Source organism: Schistocerca gregaria, chromosome X, assembly GCF_023897955.1.
Source record: "Schistocerca gregaria isolate iqSchGreg1 chromosome X, iqSchGreg1.2, whole genome shotgun sequence".
In the NCBI taxonomy this organism is placed as follows: Eukaryota; Metazoa; Arthropoda; class Insecta; order Orthoptera; family Acrididae; genus Schistocerca; species Schistocerca gregaria.
In genome coordinates this window covers 558,706,883-558,729,087 of record NC_064931.1, presented here as the reverse complement: position 1 = coordinate 558,729,087, position 22,205 = coordinate 558,706,883, and the positions used below count along the sequence as shown (strand labels likewise).

At 41.7% G+C, this 22,205-nt stretch overlaps 1 protein-coding gene across 3 annotated transcripts in view; it reads right to left on the bottom strand.

The window, feature by feature from the left end:
- Positions 1-22,205, bottom strand: part of LOC126299508 (egalitarian protein homolog) — a 92,152-nt gene that overhangs the window by 48,939 nt on the left and 21,008 nt on the right. For all 3 annotated transcript variants that reach the window (XM_049991469.1, XM_049991470.1, XM_049991471.1), the window contains exon 2: positions 19,624-19,704. In XM_049991469.1, the coding sequence (XP_049847426.1) occupies positions 19,624-19,704 (81 nt within the window). The remainder of the gene's footprint in view (positions 1-19,623; positions 19,705-22,205) is intronic.

The window sequence follows — 22,205 nt, the reverse complement described above, 5'->3', positions numbered from 1 at the left end:
CATGCTACGCATGCAAACTTAAATTAAACAGACTTCTTCCGAAGGAAATGTCCATAGGCAATACCATTTGCCACAGAGAATCTCAGGCCATGAGATGGTTATAATACACGATCAGCATCTCCATAGCTGAAGATCAGTCTTAATGACACAGACTAGGACTCTTAAATAAAAGTCAAGTGGGATAAGAAGTTAACACTGATTTATTAAAGAGTTACATTTATGTAAAAGTGGACAATTAAAATTAAGACCTGTCATAGTGAGCAATGCTGTTAGTGTCTTCTGGCCCATTTACTTCCTATTTGTTCAGAAGAAGGGAATACTCTGATTCTTGTACTTCTCAATAACGTGACCCCTGATGCAAACATCCAGGCAGCCCCAATGCAAATCACATGTATAAAAAGATCCAGGGAAAAAAAAAAATCCAGCAATTTTTACTCAGACCTAAAAGGGTCTTGCTTTTGATGTCTTGTGGTTAGCTACACAAGTATAATGTAATATTAAATAGTATACACATTACTACATCAAACAATACAGTTTTATCAAAAAATTTAAGGTAGATACTATCACAGTTCTTAATGATAACCCATGGCTGGCATCTTCCCCACATATTCTGTCAATTACCAAATCTCAGATATGAGAACCATCAAAAATTTTAAATACTGTATTATCATAGAATGATATGAATACATATGACACTAAACCATTCATGAATGAAATTTCTTATTCACAATCAGTGTTTCTATCTTATTTCAAGACACCACAAGCATAATCACCACATTCAATGAATAGTTCATTTGGCCTATACTTTCACCATCATTAATGCATTACCTTAAGTTGCAACACTACCATTTTCTAACAGGCTATGTACGCAAATGAAGATGTAAGAAAAGAAAGGGAAGAATTCTCCCTAATCAATAACTTGTTCTCAGCACATCTTACTTCATCCTTTCAGCTTTATAATGTTATATCATTATTTTCTACACACGCAAACAAGGCATACAACAGAAGCATTTGCAAAACCCCCACTTCACAGTAGACAATAATTGCATGTTATTCAGTGAGCAGCTGCATAAATTCATGCAAGAACCACTATTTCCCCAAGAGAATAAATAAAATCTAATAATTCATTACAGTACTTTTCAAATCAGGACTTTTGCTCTTGTTAGCAATCTCTTTGACCTCATCTGTAATACGCACTGGGTGTTGTCAAGTCAGGTCCACTGAAGGAATGATTAAGAGTGTTTGAGGCCAGCCCATAGCAGCCAGCCACGGCAGGTCCTGGAGCTAACACCTCCAGGAAGCTTCGCAGTGCCACCACCGACACCCGCTATTTGTGTATACAGGGCAGTTACTGTGTGTGTTTTGGCTGTTGCTGTTCAACAGCATTAAGTGTGATCTGCTCAGCCTACTACAGAGAGGGTGTAAAACAATGTGTTACCAGAAAAAGACTAATGTGACCTCCTATCTACACTGCTAAGCCGCTGTCGAAGGTCCCAGACCCTACATTGGAAGCCAGGAAACTGGACCACATAAGAGGAAAACAGACTCAATGTGTGGGTCAATTTACAGGTGAGAAGTGTGGCTGACACTGCATAGACAGGCACGGAGAAGAGCATATAATTTGACAAGTGCGAATGATTGAACAACGAGCATGTAAACCAAGAGCATAGCATGATGTGAAGGCCAGATCCGAGTCAATTTGTCAGCATAAGGACTGACAGGCCTGATCTATTGCCGCCAGCAACTAAACATCTAGGTCAATGATTCTGTGCATACAAAGCTCTGCACGTGCTATTTGTGCCAGCTTGCTGTGCTACATAGCTGGGTGACCCACACTAGTTCGTCTGCACCCATACCAGTGTCCACTGGAAGGGATTCTAAATCCCTCCCCATGAAAAAGCAAGGTAGGGCCAAAAATGTCCAGGCTTCTGTTGCTACCTCTGTCCCAAGACTGGACTGGAGAGAGCATGAGATTTGCTGGCAGTAGGCCCAAGGGTGCTCTGCGACTGGACTGGGGAAATAACTCTGTAGTGGCACAGCCTGATCCTGTGCACAGGTCACATGAGATCTTCAGTATTGCAGCCGATCGCTGGGCACTAGAAATTATGCTGTGCCAGAGCCTTCATCCAAGACATATCCCAGTGCAATGCATGCAGCATCTAGAGTATGTGAGGACTCAAGTCTATGGGACAACAACTGGACAGCTCTGAGTCTCTGTCACAAGCATGACAATCCCTGGGCGACGAGTCCGCCACACTGTATGAGAAACGTCGGCCACACTGAATCTGCTCCCAAATGGGGAGTGCTTGGGCCATCCCGTCTGCACTGACCTGCTTTACTGGAAAAGCAGGTTGTTGCCATCAATGCCTGCTGCAAGATCATCCAATATGACAGAGCTCCTGTCGATCAGTCAGCTACATTGACAGTATCCTTTACCTGGCAGCACAGCAGACGCCATTGTAGCCAATTATCCCACTTTTCTGTAGTCGTGTTGAAACAGGCAAACGGTAGTGGGGGAGAAGGCTTCACTGCAGGTCCCTAGCTCACCTTCAGTGCAGCTTGAAAGTGCATCAATTTCACATTCTGTTTCAGCAGCAGTAGGATTATGTAGGATTCCAGCTACAAAAATGTTTTCTTCTTGCCACTACTGTAGAGAGAACTTTGCAACGTCATTGGCTTTGTTTGGCAACTCTGTTGTCATAAGTTATTTGCGGGTGTTGGACTGACTTACCATGCTAAAGTTGCTTGACTTTTTATTGTCATCTTAATGAAATTTATTGAATAATACCCACTTATGAGTTATTTAGTAAAGTAAACTTCCTCGAGTCCAACAAGGTTGTTTCATGTATAAATTACCCCTGTTCCCACCCTTCATGTTTCAAGCTATCTACCTGAGCTAAAATTAGGGCAATGAGAGTATTAACTGCAGCAATGCCTTGCCCACATATTTGTGAAGTGCTCACTTTATAAAATGGTTGCTGCTTTCAAAACCTGTTTCAGTTTGCTGGAAAAGCTGTATCTTACCACTTCCTTTAGCTACTAATTTAATTGAGCTGCTAACTGTCACAAGTAAGTGACAAATTTTGTCCCTCTGTGTCATATGTCTCCTAGCAACCTTGCAGCAATAGCCATAGTCTGCTTAGCAAATATCAAGTTAAACCAGAGAGAGAGAGAGAGAGAGAGAGAGAGAGAGAGAGAGAGAGAGAGATTCGAAGCAAGTGTCAACAACACACATCTGTATTTTGTTCAGTATCAAACAAGACGGGAAAAATTATGGAAGTAATGAGACAGCTTGCTAGCATGCATTACGTATGGTAGATCTGGAGGAGAAAAATAGATGAAAGTGCACAACTACACATTTGCCTAGTTCTTCTGTTCTGTTTCAATAGTAATACATTTAATTTTTTAAAAATTTGATTTCTTACTCCATGGTATCCATCTATTATTCTTGTTATGTATGACACAAGACTGTACATAAATACAGTCCGTTTGAGGTCAACAGTGTATAATATTTTGACATCTCGGACAAAGTCACTTTGCACACATTTTTAGTTTTCTCAAAATAAGCTTTTACCACAAGCCAAATGGGATAAGTGTGTAACTCATTTGCATTTTTCAATGGTGTAATCTAATGTTGATTTGAATCTGTGTCTTGGATAGGTGTTTAGTAGTGAAAGTCCACTGAGGGCTGGCTGGAGTAGGCTGTGGATAGCAGTTAGGACATTGCGAGTTGCCCATGAAGTTCTTCATATTGATAGTGCAGTTGAGACTTGGCAGTACTGCTGACAATGAGTGGCACCACGTGATCATTCACTCACTTTCAGGATTGGTGCCGAATGATCCTGTTAAATTCTCCAAATATACTCTTTTCACACTGATGAAGTAATATGAATAGTAATCACATTTATATGAGATCAAGGTTGTAAATTTACTGTTCTGACCCTACGAAGGTAATTCCACGCTTATTTCAACTCATTTTGTATTTCACATTGCGAACTGTCTGCCTGAACTGCCATCAGAGCAATGGCAGAGAACTACACGAAGCAGTGTCATGTTTGCTCCATGGCTCCATGCTCATCTCGTGATGGGTAGTTGCTTCAATTTTCTTTCTTTTTTTCCCCACAAATAGCCAAAATGTATTTCAGTAACAAAATGCTAAGAAAACCTTTGCATTGTGCCAACTGATCAACCTATTTTTGTTTCTTTTTATTTTTAATTGCCCACCTCCCCATGTAATGCAGTATACTTCATTCCTCATTTGGCTGTTGTTGTTGTTGTTGTTGTTGTTGTTGTTGTTTGTGTTTGTCATTCACTTGGAAGAGTTTTCTATCCCTATTTGGTGACAACACACGTGACCAGTGAATCTGGAGGAATGGGATGTTGGATGCTTTGTCACACACAATATGCACATTTAGCTCGGCATCTCATTTCCAGGGCAATAGGAAAAACCCAATAGGAAAAGACAATGGGAACTCAGTAATGCAAGCACAACTCTGGAACAATTTCTGTTGATTTAACACTGTGATGTTAGACAAATTTGTGTTGCAGTGTATTACTCAACAATCAAATATGTAGTGTAGACGCTGTCTCTGCGACAGATAGCTACAAATTTGTGACCATGACTACGGTTTACCATTGGTTTGGCTGCTGGCTATAGTGTTAAAACTGAGAATGGTAGATTGTTTGATAATTTTGACAAATTTCCTGTCGGTTTCTGTCTCAGGTTCTTCGGCTGATGATTGTTAAATAATTTTTCTGATGTTTCACAGGTATGACTGGCTATCTTTGTCAAAACTTCAGCCACCACTGCTGTGGTGGACTGGAACTGAGCTCACAGCCACAGATTATATGAACATGGCATGCCAACATCAAAGGGCTTTTACACTGTCATTACTGTTGCAGTTTTCCCCTTGCTACAAGACTCCAGGAGCCATTCACCTTGAGGCTTACTCCATGGTATCCATCTCTTATTCTTGTTATGTATGACACAAGACCGTACATAAATAGAGTCCATTTGAGGTCAACAGTGCATAATATTTTGACATCTCTGACAAAGTCACTTTGCACACTGAAGCTATTGTCCTGTTTGTGTGTTTCTATAGCTTCCCTGAACAAGCAAGTGTGATAGCTCTTCTCTACAGGAAAAACTTCAGTGATGGTGAATTTTACTATATTGGTCTGTCTCAAATTGTGCATGCTCTGCTACAGCTGATTTCTCCGCCTGCCCCAACCTGCAATGCCACTTACGTTCAGTGATCCTGGTGTCAATTGATTGTCCAGTCGTTCCAACATAGCCCTTTCCACATGTATATGGTATGCGGTATATTTCTGACACTGCAAGTAGGTCCCACTTTCCCTTCGCAAACATGAGGTTTGTGGGTTTTGTAAATTTTCTTTATGTCATGTTTGCACAATATATGGCCGATTCTGTCCATCACTTTGGGAATATATGGCAATAATACTGTACTCAACATTTCTTTTTCTGATGTGTCACTTCACCAAGTGTTCAATTATGTGACGCTTTGATGTAACTGGTGAAGTACATATTGCTCCTCAGAATACTTTCTAAGTGTTTCACCTTGTGTCTGAGGTGCTGCAGCTTGCATATTCACCTGGTTCATGTTACGAACATGTTAATCGTGCCTATTTTCTGGCTTAGTGAGTCATCAGTATGATGCACCACTTTCCCTCCCATTCCAGCATTGTAATTTATACAACATATTCAGGTATGATTAGTCTATAAAAATTAAGTAGCCAATAGTCAGTGCAAAGTAAATAGTGTTCATAAAAAAATTGGTTAATTCTTGTACTGTCTGAAGGAAAAAAGATTGCGGCAGCAAATTTCGTAGAACATTATAGAGTATCACAAATAATTTGAAAAACAAAACTTGGAATAATGTAGTAAAGAATTACTGGTTTCCAAGAAAAGTTTATGAAATCAGATCATAATGAATAGTTCCAGATACAAGTTGGCTGCCAACACACACATCCAATAAGTCACAGATCAATGTACACGCACATCACCATTCACTTTATAGCTACAACTTGCTCAATTCTATCTGCATCTGCTGTTTCACCATATCACAATTCTACATAAGTGATAAATAAAGCATCAGGATTGCAACGAAATTGAGTATTTTTAAACTGAAAAGTAAATATTTGTTTCTTTCCACCACATGGTTATTGCTACTAGGTTTCCAGTTTAGTGGATAACCATTTGGTTACATGACAATGGCCAAATAAGCTAAAAACTGGATAAAAATTAACTGATATTCCTTCCTTCCTTCCTTCCTTCCTTGCTGTCCAGTGCCCTTCATCCAGCCAATGTTGGGACTGTGTACCCCGTCCTACCCTCTGCCTATGTCTAGTGTAATCGCATGATCGAATGCGACATCATTTTTCAGTGTCTGTGCATCGAGTAACTGAGGCAGAACATGAGAACCAGCTATTTGCACACTTATTTTCTGAGTTACACTTGAGTATCTGTTTTGTCAAGCTATTATCATTTATCCTGTATGAAGGTTGAAAAAAATTGGTCCTCCTTTTCTCATTGTTACTGTTGTTTTTTCTATAGTTTGACACTGTTTATCATCCCTTCTTAATTTCCAGGCTTTTTTGCTTCTCAGTGAATTTAAAATTTTCCTCATGACTCTTCTAATATTTATAGTTTGCCTAGCACTGAATTATAAATTAAACATTTGTTTATGTAGAATTATCATCATCATCAGTACTACTACTACTACTACTACTACTAATAATAATAATAATAATAATAATAATAATAATAATAATAATAATAAGTTCAAACACAATGAAAACTCTTGACTCTTGGATTTCACAGTGCTTTACCCAGTAGTTTCGTCATGGCATTTAATTTTGTAGTCCTCACACATTGGATTTTCTTATCTTCTTTGATGTTGTCAAAGAAACAGTCTTAGTGTTTGTCCTAGAAGATATCTTGTACACACCTAATGGATATTTCCTTTCTTGCAGATTTCTGTGCGTTTCCAATTCAACTGCATCTACTAGCTTTAATTTGGGATATGAGATCCATTTAAAGAATAGATTTGTGTGTTTGTTAGTCTGCTACAGTCTCCTGTGGCTCTATCTTGGATTTCTCCAAACATCATCTCTCTTGATTTTAAGTTCATGCCTTACAAACACTTGCTTGAACAAGTATGATAACAGTTTTATACGTATATGTGTAACTTTAAATTTCTTGAGATAACATCAGTTTACCTTTTGTATTCTACTGTTTACTATTTCAACATTTTTCTCTGCAGTTAACATGTATCTGAGGTAAGTGAACAAAGTTTTGTAATTTTTTGGGTGCACACAGCATTAGTTCACCATGAGATGACCCCCCACCCCCCCAAGTGTTAATTTCGAATTTTGTTCTATGTTACTTAATAATATTGTAGTGATTAAATTACTTTCTTACACATTTCCACCTAAGATTACCACATCAACTCCATATGCCAATATGATAAACTTCTGTTCTGCTTTACTTGCAAGTGCTGATGAATTTATTTTCCTGTGTCCCACCTCATAACAAGGTTGAAAAGTGAAAGTGACATAGCATCCACTAGTTTGACTCCAAAAACAATAAAGACCATTAATGAAAGACTGTTTTGGACATTAATTGTAAAACTGCAGTTTCGAGAGCATATTTTTACAAGATAGGTAAATTTTCTTGGAAAGCAAAGTACTTTCATTGACATCAAAAGGTAGTTTCTGTTAATACTATAAAGTGCTATATTGAAGTCTATGAAGAGTGAATGCACGCCGTGAGCATATCAATATATATATATTTTTTTTTTTAACAAGGAGCAGTAAAACGACAATGTTATTTACCATTCATCTATTTCTTCCAACGCCAACTTTTGAATGAAGACTTTCTTCCAAATGTGGTTTAAGTCTTGACAAAACTATATTTTTAAATATTCTGTATGCAAAACTGAGTAATGATACAACATTATGAGGGGGTAGTCATAAAGTCTCAATTGTCACCTTAAAAACATTAAAATTGTTCTCAGCATTCTTGTAACATATTGAAATCCTCTTACCACAGCCCTCCTGTCGGTCCAGGGATTAGAATAGGCCCGAGGTATACCTGCCTGTCGTAAGATACGACTAAAAGGAGCCTCTCACATTTCGGCCTTTATGTGATGGTCTCCTGTAGAGTTTGACATCCATTTTTTCAAATTTTTCCCAAGAGTGAGCCAATTGGGGAAGGACGCCTTACATGGTGCATTGTGTCCATCGTGCATCGAGATCTTTGGCCCACTTTCTCGTCGTCGCACTGCAGTGCATCTAATTCTCCATCTCTTGGGCAAGGACGTCTTCCTGGGTGCTTTTTCCACCAAGCACTATGCAGTGTCGCTTCTAGCGCCGACGATGACCATGAATTTCTTTGAACCTCATATCCAGCACGGTAGCCAGTCCATTGTGGTGGGGCCGCCATGTACCCTGTTGGTTGTAACCTCCCTGACAACACTGGGATCGCTCTGCTGATGCCTGCGCCGTTAACTCCCCATGTATGCCAAGGAGTAGATGCCTGTCATCCTGGAGCATCGAGACTCCCAGCAATGGCCATCCTGCCAGGTGGCCTCTGCTGTGGCTGTGTGGTGTCCATGGGGAGGGCCCCTGGTCAGAGTGGGTGGCATCAGGGCAGATGACGCGAAAAGAAGCGTACCATGTCGTCACTTGCTTGTGATCAAACAACAGCAGTCTCTAAGCGTTCCAAGTCTCAGTACGATGCAAGAAAGTACGACCCTAAATCATTCCCCTCCCTGGACACACCATTGGAGGAACATCAGACTACGGGTCGTTGTGAACCTTATTCACCATGGTGCTTCGTATGTATGAGAACTGATGGGGACTCCTTTGTTTCGATGAAGCCACAGTTTTTTTTGTAGAGCATTTAGGGGACAAGTTTGAGGAGGTGGAGGGCTTGTCCAAAATGCGATCTGGGTCAGTCTTGATAAAAACAGCATCCTCTGCCCAGTCACAGGCTTTACTCGCTTGTAAGAAGTTGGGGGATGTTTCTGTTACCATCATGCCAGAAATGAGCTTACATATAGTCCAGGATATTATCTTCCACAGGGACCTTTTTTGCATTCTCATGAGAAGCTGCATGCCAATTTAGAGGGCGAGGTGTTCATTTTGTGCAGCGCATCCATCGGGGTTCGAGGGATAATCAGGTTGCCACCAGTACCTTCATCTTTGCCTTCAAGAGTGACACCTTGCCTTAGAAGGTCAAGGTGACGGTCTACCGCTGTGATATCAAACCATATATCCCTACCCTGATGCGGTGTTTTACGTGCTGGAAGATTGACCATATGTCTTCCCGCTGTACTTCCAGAATCACATACCAATAATCCATGTGCCCCGCCTCCCATCTGTATCAACTGCGGAGAGCATCATGTACTTTGCTCGCCAGACTGCAGGATTTTACAGAAAGTGGGGAAAGTCATGGAATACAAGATTCTGGACCGACTGACCCACACTGAGGCTAAGAGAAAATTTGAGTGCCTACACCCCGCACCACCTACCTCAGGAGCACTGCCCCCCCCCCCCCCCCCCCCCCCCCGCACACCATCATGCACACCAGTCCCCACTTCTCAGCCAGAGAAGTGGAAGCTACTGGCTGAAGTGCCCAAAAACAGCTGGTCGTAAGGCTTCATGATCATCCTCAGTCCTGGAGACTGAACCAGTGACGCTCTCTCAACCAGAGAAACCCAAGGAACAGTGAGAAAAGTCCAAAAAGAAACCCCTAAGACCAAGGAAATTGCAGTGGCACTCGCACCACTGCTACCTACAAACTCTGCATCTCAGGATGGGATGGAGATTCCGGCATCTGCTGAGGACCTGGATCTCACTGGACCCTCAGACACAATGGATATAGACTGCTCACACAAAAAGTCAGTGGCTGCAGATGATCCTGAGGCGTAAACTGCCTGCTTGAATGTTGCATGCCTTCCCAGTCTCACGATGACGTCATCCTCCAGTGGAAGGCGGCGGTTTTTTTCACCGCCTGGCTGAGCTACAAGAACTGTTAAGCTTTACACTTGCTTTCTGCATTGCCCTCCAGGAAACTTGGTTCCCAGCAATGCGGACCCCTGCCCTTTGTGGCTATAAGGGATATTACAGGAACCATAGCGACTATAAAAGTGTGTCAGGTGGAGTTTGCGTTTATGTTTTAAACTCAGTCTGTAGTGAAACTGTGCCCCTTCAAACCCCTCTTGAGAATCTGTGGCTGTCAGAATAAGGGCGACACAGGAAATAACTTTCTGCAATGTATATCTTCCTCCAGATGGTGCAGTACCCCTGAATGTATTAGCTGCACTGATTGATCAACTCCCTAAACCTTTCCTACTTTTGAGAGATTTTAATGCCCATAACCCCTTGTGGGGTGGTACCATGCTTACTGGCCGAGGCAAAGATGTGAAACTTTATTATCTCAGTTCGACCTCTGTCTCTTAAATCTGGGGCCACCATACATTTCAGTGTGGCTCGTGGTAGTTACTTGGCCATTGATTGATCCATCTGCAGCCCAGAACTTCTCCCATTTATCCACTGGAGAGTGGAGAGCACATGAAGACCTGTATGGTAGTGACCACTTCCCCATCTTCCTGTCACTGCCCTGGTGTCAGGCCCACGGACACCTGTCCACATGGGCTTTAAACAATGCAGAGTGGAAAACTTTCACCTCTTCGGTCACAGTTGACTCTTGCCCACATGGTAACATCGATGTGATTGTTGAGCAGGTGATTACAACAATCATTACTGTGTCAGAAAACGCAATCCCTCGCTCTTTAGGGTGCCCCAGCAAAAGGCGGTCCCTTGGTGGTCACCGGAAGTCGCTGAGACAAATAAGGAGCGTTGACGAGCTCTACAGCGGCATAAATGGCACCCTTCCCTGGAGCACCTCATAGCCTTTAAGCGGCTCCATGCCCGCTTTCGCCAGTTTATCAAAATACGGAAGCTGGAGTGTTGGGAGAGATACGTCTCGACCATTCGGTGCCATATATCACCTTCCAAAGTATGAACAAAGATAAGACCTCTTTTTGGGTACCAGACCCCAACAGGTGTCCCTGGCATTAACATAAATGGTGTGTTATCTACCGATGCAAACACAATTGCTGAGCATTATGCTCAAGTCTCTGTGTCAGACTACTACACCCCAGCCTTTCACACCCTCAAACAGCAGATGGAAAGGAAAGTCCTCTCATTCACTACATGCCACAGTGGACCCTATAATGCCCCATTTACAGAAAGGGAGCTCCTCAGTGCCCTTGCACATTGACCTGACACAGCTCCTGGGCCAGATCGGATCCACAGTCAGATGATTAAACACCTCTCATTTGACTACAAGTGACATCATCTCATCTTCAACTGGATCTGATGCAATGGTGTCTTTCCATCACAATGGTGGGAGAGCACCACCATTCCTGTGCTTAAAATCAGTAAAAACCTGCTTGATGTGGATAGCTATTGGCCCATCAGCCTCACCAACGTTCTTTGTCAGCTGCTGGAATGTATGGTGTGACAGCAGTTGGGTTGGGTCCTGGAGTCATGTGGCCTACTGGCTCCATGTCATGGCGGCTGCCACCAGGGTCGCTGGGTCCTGGAGTCATGTGGCCTACTGGCTCCATGTCAGGGCGGCTGCCACCAGGGTTGCTCTACCACTGATAATTTTATGTCTGCCATCTGAACAGCCTTTCCCAGATGCCAACACCTGGTTGTCATCTTTTTTGATTTATGAAAAGCGTATGTCATGACCTGGCGACATATCCTTGCCACGTTATACTAGTGGAGTCTCCGAGGCCTGCTCCTGATTTTTATCCACAATTTGCCGTCGCTTTGTACTTTCTGTGTCCAAGTTGGTGCCTCCCATAGTTCCACCCATATCCAGAAGAATGGGGTCCAGCACAGCTCCGTATTGAGTGTATCTCTATTTGAAGTGGTCCTTAATGGTCTAGCAGCAGCTGTATGGCTGTATGTTTCACCTTCTCTGTATGCAGATGACTTCTGCATTTAGTACTGCTCCATCAGTACTGGTGTTGCTGAGCGGCACCTACAGGGAGCCATCCACAAGGCACACTCATGGGCTCTAGCCCATGGTTTCCAGTTTTTGGCCGCTAAGTTGTGTCTTATGCTCTTCTGTCGGCGTCATACTGTCCATCCGGACCCAGAACTTTACCTTAATGACGATCCACTCACCATAGTGGAGACATATCGAGTCTTTGGACTGGTTTTCCATGCCTGATTGACTTGGCTTCCTCACCTCCGTCAGCTTAAGCAGAAGTGCTGGCAGCACCTCAATGCCCTCTGCTGCCTGAGCAACACCAACTGGGGTGCAGATCGCTCTACGCTGCTGCAGCTCTACAGAGCCTTTGTTGAATCCAACCTTGACTACGGGAGTGTGGTTTATGGTTTGGCGGTACCCTCAGTGTTGTGTTTACTTAACCCAGTGCACCACTGTGGCACTCGCCTAGCGACAGGAGCTTTTAGGACGAGTCCGATGACCAGCGCCCTGGTGGAGGCCGGAGTCCTTCCATTGCAGGTTAGGCGTGCACATTTGCTCTCCAGTTACGTTGCACACATTTGTAGTTCTCCTGCGCATCTGAATTACCATCTCCTTTTCTCGCCCACGGCGGTTCATCTCCCTCATCGGTGGCCCAGGTCAGGACTTACAATTGCAGTTCGTGTGTGATCCCCTCTCTGAACTGGAGTCCTTGCCTCTACCACCTATACTTTAAGTTCATTCACGAACACGTCCATGGTGTACACCTAGGCCTTAGACCTTTCACACCGCCCTACAGACTCAGTTAACCCTGCGACTCTCTGCTGTCACTTCCTTTCGGCTCTCGACATGTACCGGGGCCATGAAGTGGTTTACACCGATGGCTCGATGACTGGTGGTCACATTGGCTTTGCCTATGTTCATGGAGGACATATAGAACAGCACTCCTTACCAGATGGCTGCAGTGTTTTCACTGCATCGGTGGCGGCCATATCTTGTATTCTTGAGCACATCCGCTCATGCCCAGGCGAATCATTTATCTTGTGTACTGACTCCTTGAGCAGCCTACAGGGTATCGATCAGTGTTACCCTCGTCATCCTTTGGTAGTCTACATCTACATGACTACTCTGCAATTCACATTTAAGTGCTTGGCAGAGGGTTCATCGAACCACAATCATACTATCTCTCTACTATTCCACTCCCGAACAGCGAGCGGGAAAAACGAACACCTAAACCTTTCTGTTCGAGCTCTGATTTCTCTTATTTTATTTTGATGATCATTCCTACCTATGTAGGTTGGGCTCAACAAAATATTTTCGCATTCGGAAGAGAAAGTCGGTGACTGAAATTTCGTAAAAAGCTCTCGCCGCGACGACAAACGTCTATGCTGTAATGACTTCCATCCCAACTCGTGTATCATATCTGCCACACTCTCTCCCCTATAACGCGATAATACAAAACGAGCTGCCCTTCTTTGCACCCTCTCGATGTCCTCCGTCAATCCCACCTGGTAAGGATCCCACACCGCGCAGCAATATTCTAACAGAGGACGAACGAGTGTAGTGTAAGCTGTCTCTTTAGTGGACTTGTTGCATCTTCTAAGTGTCCTGCCAATGAAACGCAACCTTTGGCTCGCCTTCCCGACAATATTATCTATGTGGTCCTTCCAACTGAAGTTGTTCGTAATTTTAACACCCAGGTACTTAGTTGAATTGACAGCCTTGAGAATTGTACTATTTATCGGGTAATCGAATTCCAACGGATTTCTTTTGGAACTCATGTGGATCATCTCACACTTTTCGTTATTTAGCGTCAACTGCCACCTGACACACCATACAGCAATCTTTTCTAAATCGCTTTGCAACTGATACTGGTCTTCGGATGACCTTACTAGACGGTAAATTACAGCATCATCTGCGAACAGTCTAAGAGAACTGCTCAGATTGTGACCCAGGTCATTTATATAGATCAGGAACAGTAGAGGTCCCAGGACGCTTCCCTGGGGAACACCTGATATCACTTCAGTGATATCAGGTGTTGGTAGTGACCATCTAGGAGTCCATCTGTGCCCTGGAACGGTCCAATCATTAAGTAGTTTTTGTCTGGACCCCAGGTCATGTCGGAGTCCCAGACAATGAACTTGCCGACAGGCTGGCCAAACAGGCTACGTGGAAACCGCTTGTGGAGATCGGCTTCTCTGAAACTGACCTGCATTCAGTATTATGCCGCAAGATTTTGTGGCTTTGGGAGATGGAATGGCATAACTTCAGTATGCACAAGAAGCTGTGTGCCATTAAGGAAACTACGAATGTGTGGAAGACCTCTGTGCACACCTCTCGCCGAGACTTTGTGGTGCTCTGTCGGCTCCACATTGGCCATACATGGTTCATGCAAGGTTACATCCTATGTTGCGAGGACCCACCTTGGTGTCGCTGTGGCTCACAAATGACAGTAGTTCATCTCATGCTGGACTGCCCACTTTTAGCCACTCTGCGGCGGTCATTTAACTTTCCCAGCACCCTACCTTTGGTGTTGGGCGACAATGCCTCAACAGCAGCTTTAGTTTTACACTTTATTTGTGAGAGTGAGTTTTATCATTTGCACTAAGTTTTAGCACATGTCCTTTGTCCCTGTGTGTCCTCCACCTCAGTGCTTATAGGGTGGAGGTTTTAATGTGTTGCAGAGTGGCTGGCTTTTCCCTTTTTATCCTCATGGTCAGCCAGCCATGGTAACATGCTTTCTTGTTGTAATCTCTTCTACCTGTTTCTTGTGTCTTTGTGGTTTTCTTGTCCCCTTTTGTCCATTTAAGTGTCTGTTGCCCTTCAGTCGTTGTTGTAGTTATCCGTTTCATTCTGTTTTGTGTTGTAAGTCTCATTGTCTTATTCTCACCCTTGTGGCATTGTTTCCTTTGGAACAAGGGACCGATGATCCCGTAGTTTGGTTCCTTCCCTCTCTTTTAAACCAACCAACCACTCTCTTACCACAGTACCATGTCATACCACTAGAACAGCCCACACCTGTGCCATTTTGTTTGGCTAATCTGTTGGTGTCCGTGTTACTGTGTGTGGAGATTTAATGTGTGCTTTTGACTGCAGACACATACCTGCAAATGGGACAGGGAGAATATCTTTATTTTATCAAGGTAATACTAAAATTTTGACTACCGGACCTGAAGTTGGCATGGATAAATGGATATCCTTTTTTTATATACCAGGATTAAGTTGCTGCCAACTGCTTTATACCATTTTAGCGCCTGCATATTTTCTTTCACTTCTTCTAAGCCGGTTCCTAAACGGACAACTCACAAGTCTGGAACTCTAATCTGTCTCTCTGTTTCTTACTATAGTGCAACACACCGAGCGAGGTGGCGCAGTGATTAGCACACTGGACTCGCATTTGGGAGGACGACGGTTCAATCCCGTCTCCGGCCATCCTGATTTAGGTTTTCCGTGATTTCCCTAAATCATTTCAGGCAAATGCCGGGATGGTTCCTTTGAAAGGGCACGGCCACTTTCCTTCCCAATGCTTCCCTAACCCGAGCTTGCGCTCCGTCTCTAATAACCTCGTTGTCGACGGGACGTTAAACACTAAGCACCACCACCACTATAGTGCAACAACATTTTTGTTTTTTAGTTAAAAGTAATTTGCTTTCATTTGGGTTTGTGGGAATTTCATTCTTCTCTTCTTTCTACGTGCAACACTTTCAGCACATTCCTCATCAAAACCTATATTCTCCTTATGTTCCTAAAATTAAAATTTTGGTTCAGGTATCTTTTACTGTAACCCTTATGCATTTCCAACCATCTTAAATTGTAGTTTCTGGCAGGCTGTATGCAACTGAACTCATTTTATTTCCATTGACATGGGAATGGTCCAACCTGACATGTCAAAACCTGCCCTGAGATTATTTTAAACATTAAGAACACACCGAAAGAAATGCATTTACAAAATTTTAGCTACTAAGACACACTGAAACTACAGGTTTTTTATATAGGGGGCTTGAGAAATGTAAACCCCTGGAATTGCTGTAGCAAGCAGCATATGCACATCATAGGAGGCGCAGGCAAATATTCTTGATTGATGGTACATTGGTGAACAGATAAAATGGCATAATGTAATCGTAATAGATGCAGAAAACTTCGGTTTCCATTGATAGATTCACTGATGCAGTTGTTCATATATACTATTCACTTGAATTTGTGGTTCATTTAATATCCATGATAATTAATAGCTGTTGCCTTCACGGTATCACTAGGTATTAACAACGGAGATAAAACTGTTTAATTTTCTTTGTAACAATATTATGAGAAGGAATGTTGCTACTCACGATATAGCGGAGATGCTGAGTTGCAGACAGGCACAATAAGATGATTCTCACAATTATAGCTTTCGGCCATTAAGGCATTTGTCAACAACACACACACACACACACACACACACACACACACACACCATCATCAACAACAACAACTGCCGTCTCAGGCAACTGAAACCACATTGGCAGTGCGATTTCAGTTGCCTGAGGTTGAAGTTGTGTGTGGTGTGTGTGTGTGTGTGTGTGTGTGTGTGTGTGTGGTGTTGTCGAAGGCCTCAATGGCTGAAAGCTTTACATTGTGAGAGTCTTTTTTGATGTGCCTATCTGTGACTCAGCATCTCCGCTATATGGTGAGTAGCAACTTTCCTTCCCATAATATTGTAATATTGTTACATTCCATCCTGGATTTTCCATTGTTTAATTTTCTTTGTATATGCTTTTGATAGCATCTCTCTTTGTGCACGTTCCAGAGTTTCACAATAATTTAGCAGCCACTTACTGTTTTCCACCTTGCAAAGATAAAACAAGAACAATGTGGTATGCAATCAAAATCACTTTCTTTTCCTGAAAACTACATATGTGTTATTTGTTAGTTAATTTCTTGAACATTCATTTGAATGATGCTGACATTTTGTCAGAAAGTGTGGTGACATTAGAACAACGAGCAAGCAACTGTGACAATTTGGTGAACTGTGTTTGAAATGATGATTGTTGAATAATTAAAGTCCAAAAACACATAGTTCCTTCCAAGCACAAAAAGAACATGGAGAGAATAGCTTTCAGTGACAAAATGATGTAACATTTTTTGTTAAACGAAGGAGGGAGAAAACGCTTAAAGTTAAGCTGCCTGCAAAGCTGGTTCCATTTCATACGATCTGAAAGTGACATGTGTAAATGGAAGAAAGATAGTCATGCAGTACAAATATCTACCAAAATGAAACTAGCAGAAGTGTGAAAGAAAAGCTATCTGAAAGATTTGGAACTGCATGTGGAAGTCAATGGACAGTTACTGAGGGGAAATCCACGGAACTGCATGTGGAAGTCAATGGACAGTTACTGAGGGGAAATCCACAAGACCAGGCCCTCTGAACTGCAAGCAAAATGAACATTAGTGATTTCCAGGCTTCTTTGGCCTGGTTAAATGGACTCAGAAAATTATACAGGAAACAAAGTCACAAAATTATGTTTACTTCAACTAAACATGTAGAGATGTCATTAATAGTTAATACTATACACAAATTCATCACTTCTTGTTATCCCTTGATATGCTGTTTCCAAAGCCAGTCAGTCAGGTTTCATGCAAGAATTGTGGGCAAACTGCACTTCACCATTTTGAGTAAAAAGAATGCAGCTGCTTATTCAGTCGATGAATGCTATGACACATTTGTATACAACATTGCCAGTGATAAGTATCAGTGGATTACTGTTTCTGCAGTTTTATACCTGTCTTCAGTAACCTCATGGCAAATATCCTGATTTGGAAATAGCAAAATTTGGTAAAATGAGAGAGAATGATTTTCAATACAACACCCGAAACATCATCTTAACAGTTTCAGAGAATAATCCATTGCTCTCGTTGGACTCTTGATCTGGACATAGTGACACATCTTTTTGTAGGAGAATGCAAAGACTATTTATATCATTAGGATTCCACCCACAACAAACAGTGATATTCAGCCCCTCAATAAGGGAATTTCTCAACAATGTAAACCATTTTGCAGAAAATGGATGAATAATATAATTTTTGATAGCTCTTTGTCATTTCAGGTTTATCAACAGTATTGTTAAACTTCAGTCATTTGTGTACTGTCAGTCTGCATCATCACGTGTTACGAATTTGATCACGTATGCCTGGTACACAACAAAATACGCAGAACAACGACCTTGACCATTTCTTACTTCACACCGATTCTGTCTAAATGAAACTAGTAATTGCATTGAAATGCCTAAATGCATTAATTTTTCTTTTATAGTGCATGCCTTGTCTAGGAAAATATTTGTTTTTGTTAAGCAATACACACTTCGCATTTTTGTGACAACTACACAGAATAAACAAAGAACTGTTTAATTCTTAGTAAAATATACATTATTCAAAAATTATCATATGAACTGTGCTACAAGAATTTCTATATAAATATTTCATGTCAACAAATCAAAGTCCCAAAAGATGGACATCATCTGTAATTCAACAGAAGACACTGCCTTGATTTTGTTTCTTCTGCCAGTCACTTGCATAACAATGATATCTGCAACAATTTAGCTGTAATATGAATTGGAAGTTACTCAAAAATAATAATGATTTGACACAGACTTCTTCATGTGGCAAAACTACGTACCTTTAAATTTTTTTCTAAGTACTAGCTGTGCACCTTAGAAATTAAAGTTTTTACTGTGCATTTCTTTTGGTGTATTCTTCGTGTTTCAAAAAATTCAGGGTAGGTTCCAACACGCAGACTGGACCACTCCCTTGCGAGTTGCAATGTGGAAAATAAGGTCTGGAGTCCTGAAGAAGTTAATAGTGTGGAAGGGACAATCCTCTTCAGAAACTTCTTAAATCAACAGTAATGGCAGTAATGGTGTGTGTGTGTGTGTGTGTGTGTGTGTGTGTGTGTGTGTGTGTGTGTGTGTGTGTGTGTGTGTGCGCGCGCAAGAGGGGCAGGGGGGGCGCTCCCCCCTCTCCCGCCCAATAAATATATATATATATATATATCTCCCCCTCCCCTATTTAAGAAAATATACCAACATTCCCCTACAATGAAGAACAGAATGGAGATAGGCTATACATGTAAATGTAATTGTCTCGAGGAACTGCTAATTTTTCCAGAACTGCAGAAATTTTCTTTCTTGAAACGAGAAATTATAAGGCTGCCAGAAAGAATGAGCAACTATTAATTCATAACTCAAATGAGAACATAAATTTAGATGGTGAATGAATGAAAGAAAAACAACAGCTGGGTAAAAATCTTCCGTCTGGTCAACTATACTTCAGTACTGTCCAATACCAGCATAATGCAGTCTACTGCACACCTCGCAAAATCCACACCGTCAATTGAACATTTTCTCAGTTGTGGATTATGCATGTGACTTTCTTGTCCATTTTATCTCCATGTTACTTCACCCAAAGGAAACAACATTAAGCATTAATGCTACAGTGTGACTCCCTCGGCTATGAATGAAAATAACCTGGTAACAACTTCATCTGCTTTATTATTGCAGAGTCACTTCTTTTTCACAGACATCAAACTTAAAAAAATAAATAAATAATGGTTTGGTAGTTACCTGTGTGTCAAAAACATTTTTCAAAGTGATACTAAACTGGTTGAAAAGATTGACACTGTCGTTTCGGCAATCGTGAACAACCTGAAAAATAAAACATTTGTTAGGGAGAAAAAAAAATGCAAATTGTGCAAGTAATAACATTAAATAAAAGGCCAAGTCAGTACAGCTGAAAATCAATCTCCCCCCTAATGCAGTGTTCACAGGTAGTGAACACTTGACCGATGACCAAGTCAAACTGCACTGGCAGTAGTAAAAACTAAATTTAATAGTACATACAACTTAGAAAATAACTTGAATATAGAATAATAAGCAAAAATTGCCTACAGAAAAGTGAGTTGGTTGAATACCACAAGAACCTGTGTCCACTGCTTAGCACTGCAGGAGCAGGAGTATACAGAAGTACGTACACATTCAGGGTGGTCGGAAATTCCTGTTACAGACTTCTAGGACTTGTAGAGGGGAGTGAGTCTATTGTATTTTGAATAGGAACCCATGCATGGAAACATCATCCAACGAAACTACAGAGCATCAAAGTTATAGGCGTGGGCGTCTGTAAATGTACGTATACATGGGGTGATTCCGTGATGAAGTTACAGACTTCCTAGGATGATGGAGAACGATACATGTATTTATTTGAAGTAAGGATCCCTGTAATGGAAACGAATGAGTCAAATGTTATAAATGAAAACCGTTCTGACCCCTCTGACAGTTGAAAACATGTACCGGTTCTTGTGTTGCAAAGAGTGTTGGTAACTTTCAGTGGTGGTAGTCTGGACAAAAACGAGAAAAAATGTCAAATAAACGTGGGCTCTAAAGTGCATACCTTAACAGCTATATACACCTGCTCAGTAGAGGAGATGTGTTTTCCATTAACGAAGATGAACAAATGGTCATAGCTCTTCAGGTATGCAATTACGAGCCCACGTTTACTGGACATATTTTCTCGTTTTTGTCCACACTACCACCACTGAAAGTAACCCGGTCCCACACTCTTTGCAACACAAGAACTGTCAGAGGCATCAGAATGGTTTTCGTTTATAACCTTCAACTTCTTTGTTTCCGGTACAGAGACCCTTACTTCAAATGAATACATGTATCGTTCTCCATCATCCTAGAAAGTCTGTAAAATCATCACGGAATCACCCCGTGTATACATACATTTACAGACGCCTGTGCCTATAGCTTTGACACTCTGTAGTCTCGTTGGATGACGTTTCCAGACATGGGTTCCTATTCAAAATATGATGGACTCACTCCCCTCTACAGGTCCTAGAAGTCTGTAACGGGAATTTCCGACTCCGACCACCCTGTATGGTCAAGATTATATAGGAACTACTTAAAAAAAACAACACCTTGCTTAAAGAACACATGGGCTGGGCTTTTTTTTTACTTTGAAAATCAGCCAACAGTGTCTTTACAACATTTCAGAAGGTCTCCATAATGAAGAGATGAAACATTAAACAACATGGTAATATACCTAATATATGGGCTTGATGCCCACATAAAGGGATGTTTACAAAATGTCACAGCACACGCACAATTGAAAATGTCCTTCAGATTTGATTGATTCAAACAGTCTATGGGGGATCTGGATTTAACTTCAATATAGAGCAGCCCAGAGCTCTTCCCTTGAGTAAGTCTGGATAAACACATATGTCACTATTCAAAGGAAGGACTTTAGAATAACACTGGATCCAATGGCAGAGGTTTCGAAAATTTCTTATAGTACTGAATACAAAATTATGTAGGCTCACTTACACAAAACAAGTATCTACACACAACTAGTGTCAAGCTTGCCTAGAACTCTGGAAGGCAATTCAAACGAAGTATGAAGCAACCTTCAGTGATAAGGTTAGGCTTAACTTGCTAACAGTGTGTGCAGGCATACAAAGACAAGTAAAACTATTGTTCTTGATGTGAGAGAGATACCAAAATCAGACGCATGAGGGCACTAAAATAATTCAATGGCTAAAAGTGAAAATTTAGGCCAGACTGGAACTCGGACCCAGATTTTCTGCTTCATGTGAACAGTCACCTTAACCACTTTGGGTATCCGAGCACACTCGTCGCAGCCCAACTCAAATTCCCAACTTCCTGCACACTACTTATGTAGTATCCCCCCTGTTCACCATCCTCACTGCTTGCACCATTTAGCTCGATTCTCGCAAGAGGTGCATTCACACTGAAAACAACATGAAATGCCATCGAGGCATAATTACTATTATACGTGTGGTGCATCTTCTTTTAGACAGGTCCGAAAGAACAGACACCACACATTTTTGATTCTGCGGCTGTATATCCACACTATGAAAGAGAAATACCAACGTCAACTGTATTAGGACACTGAAATAATTCAAAAGCAACAAGTGCAAGTTAATGCTGGGCTGGGACTAATAACTGTTGTCCTGTTAATGCTGTTAGTACATGCATTTTACAGTTATTCAACAATATATATGAGGGTTGGAACTTGAATAGTGGCAACTATTTGTTCACAACCGATACGAAAGATTTACATGTTTGCACCTGTTACTGTCCTTCAAAGTGCTCACCAGTGATGTGGAAGGCGTAGTATATCATTAGCA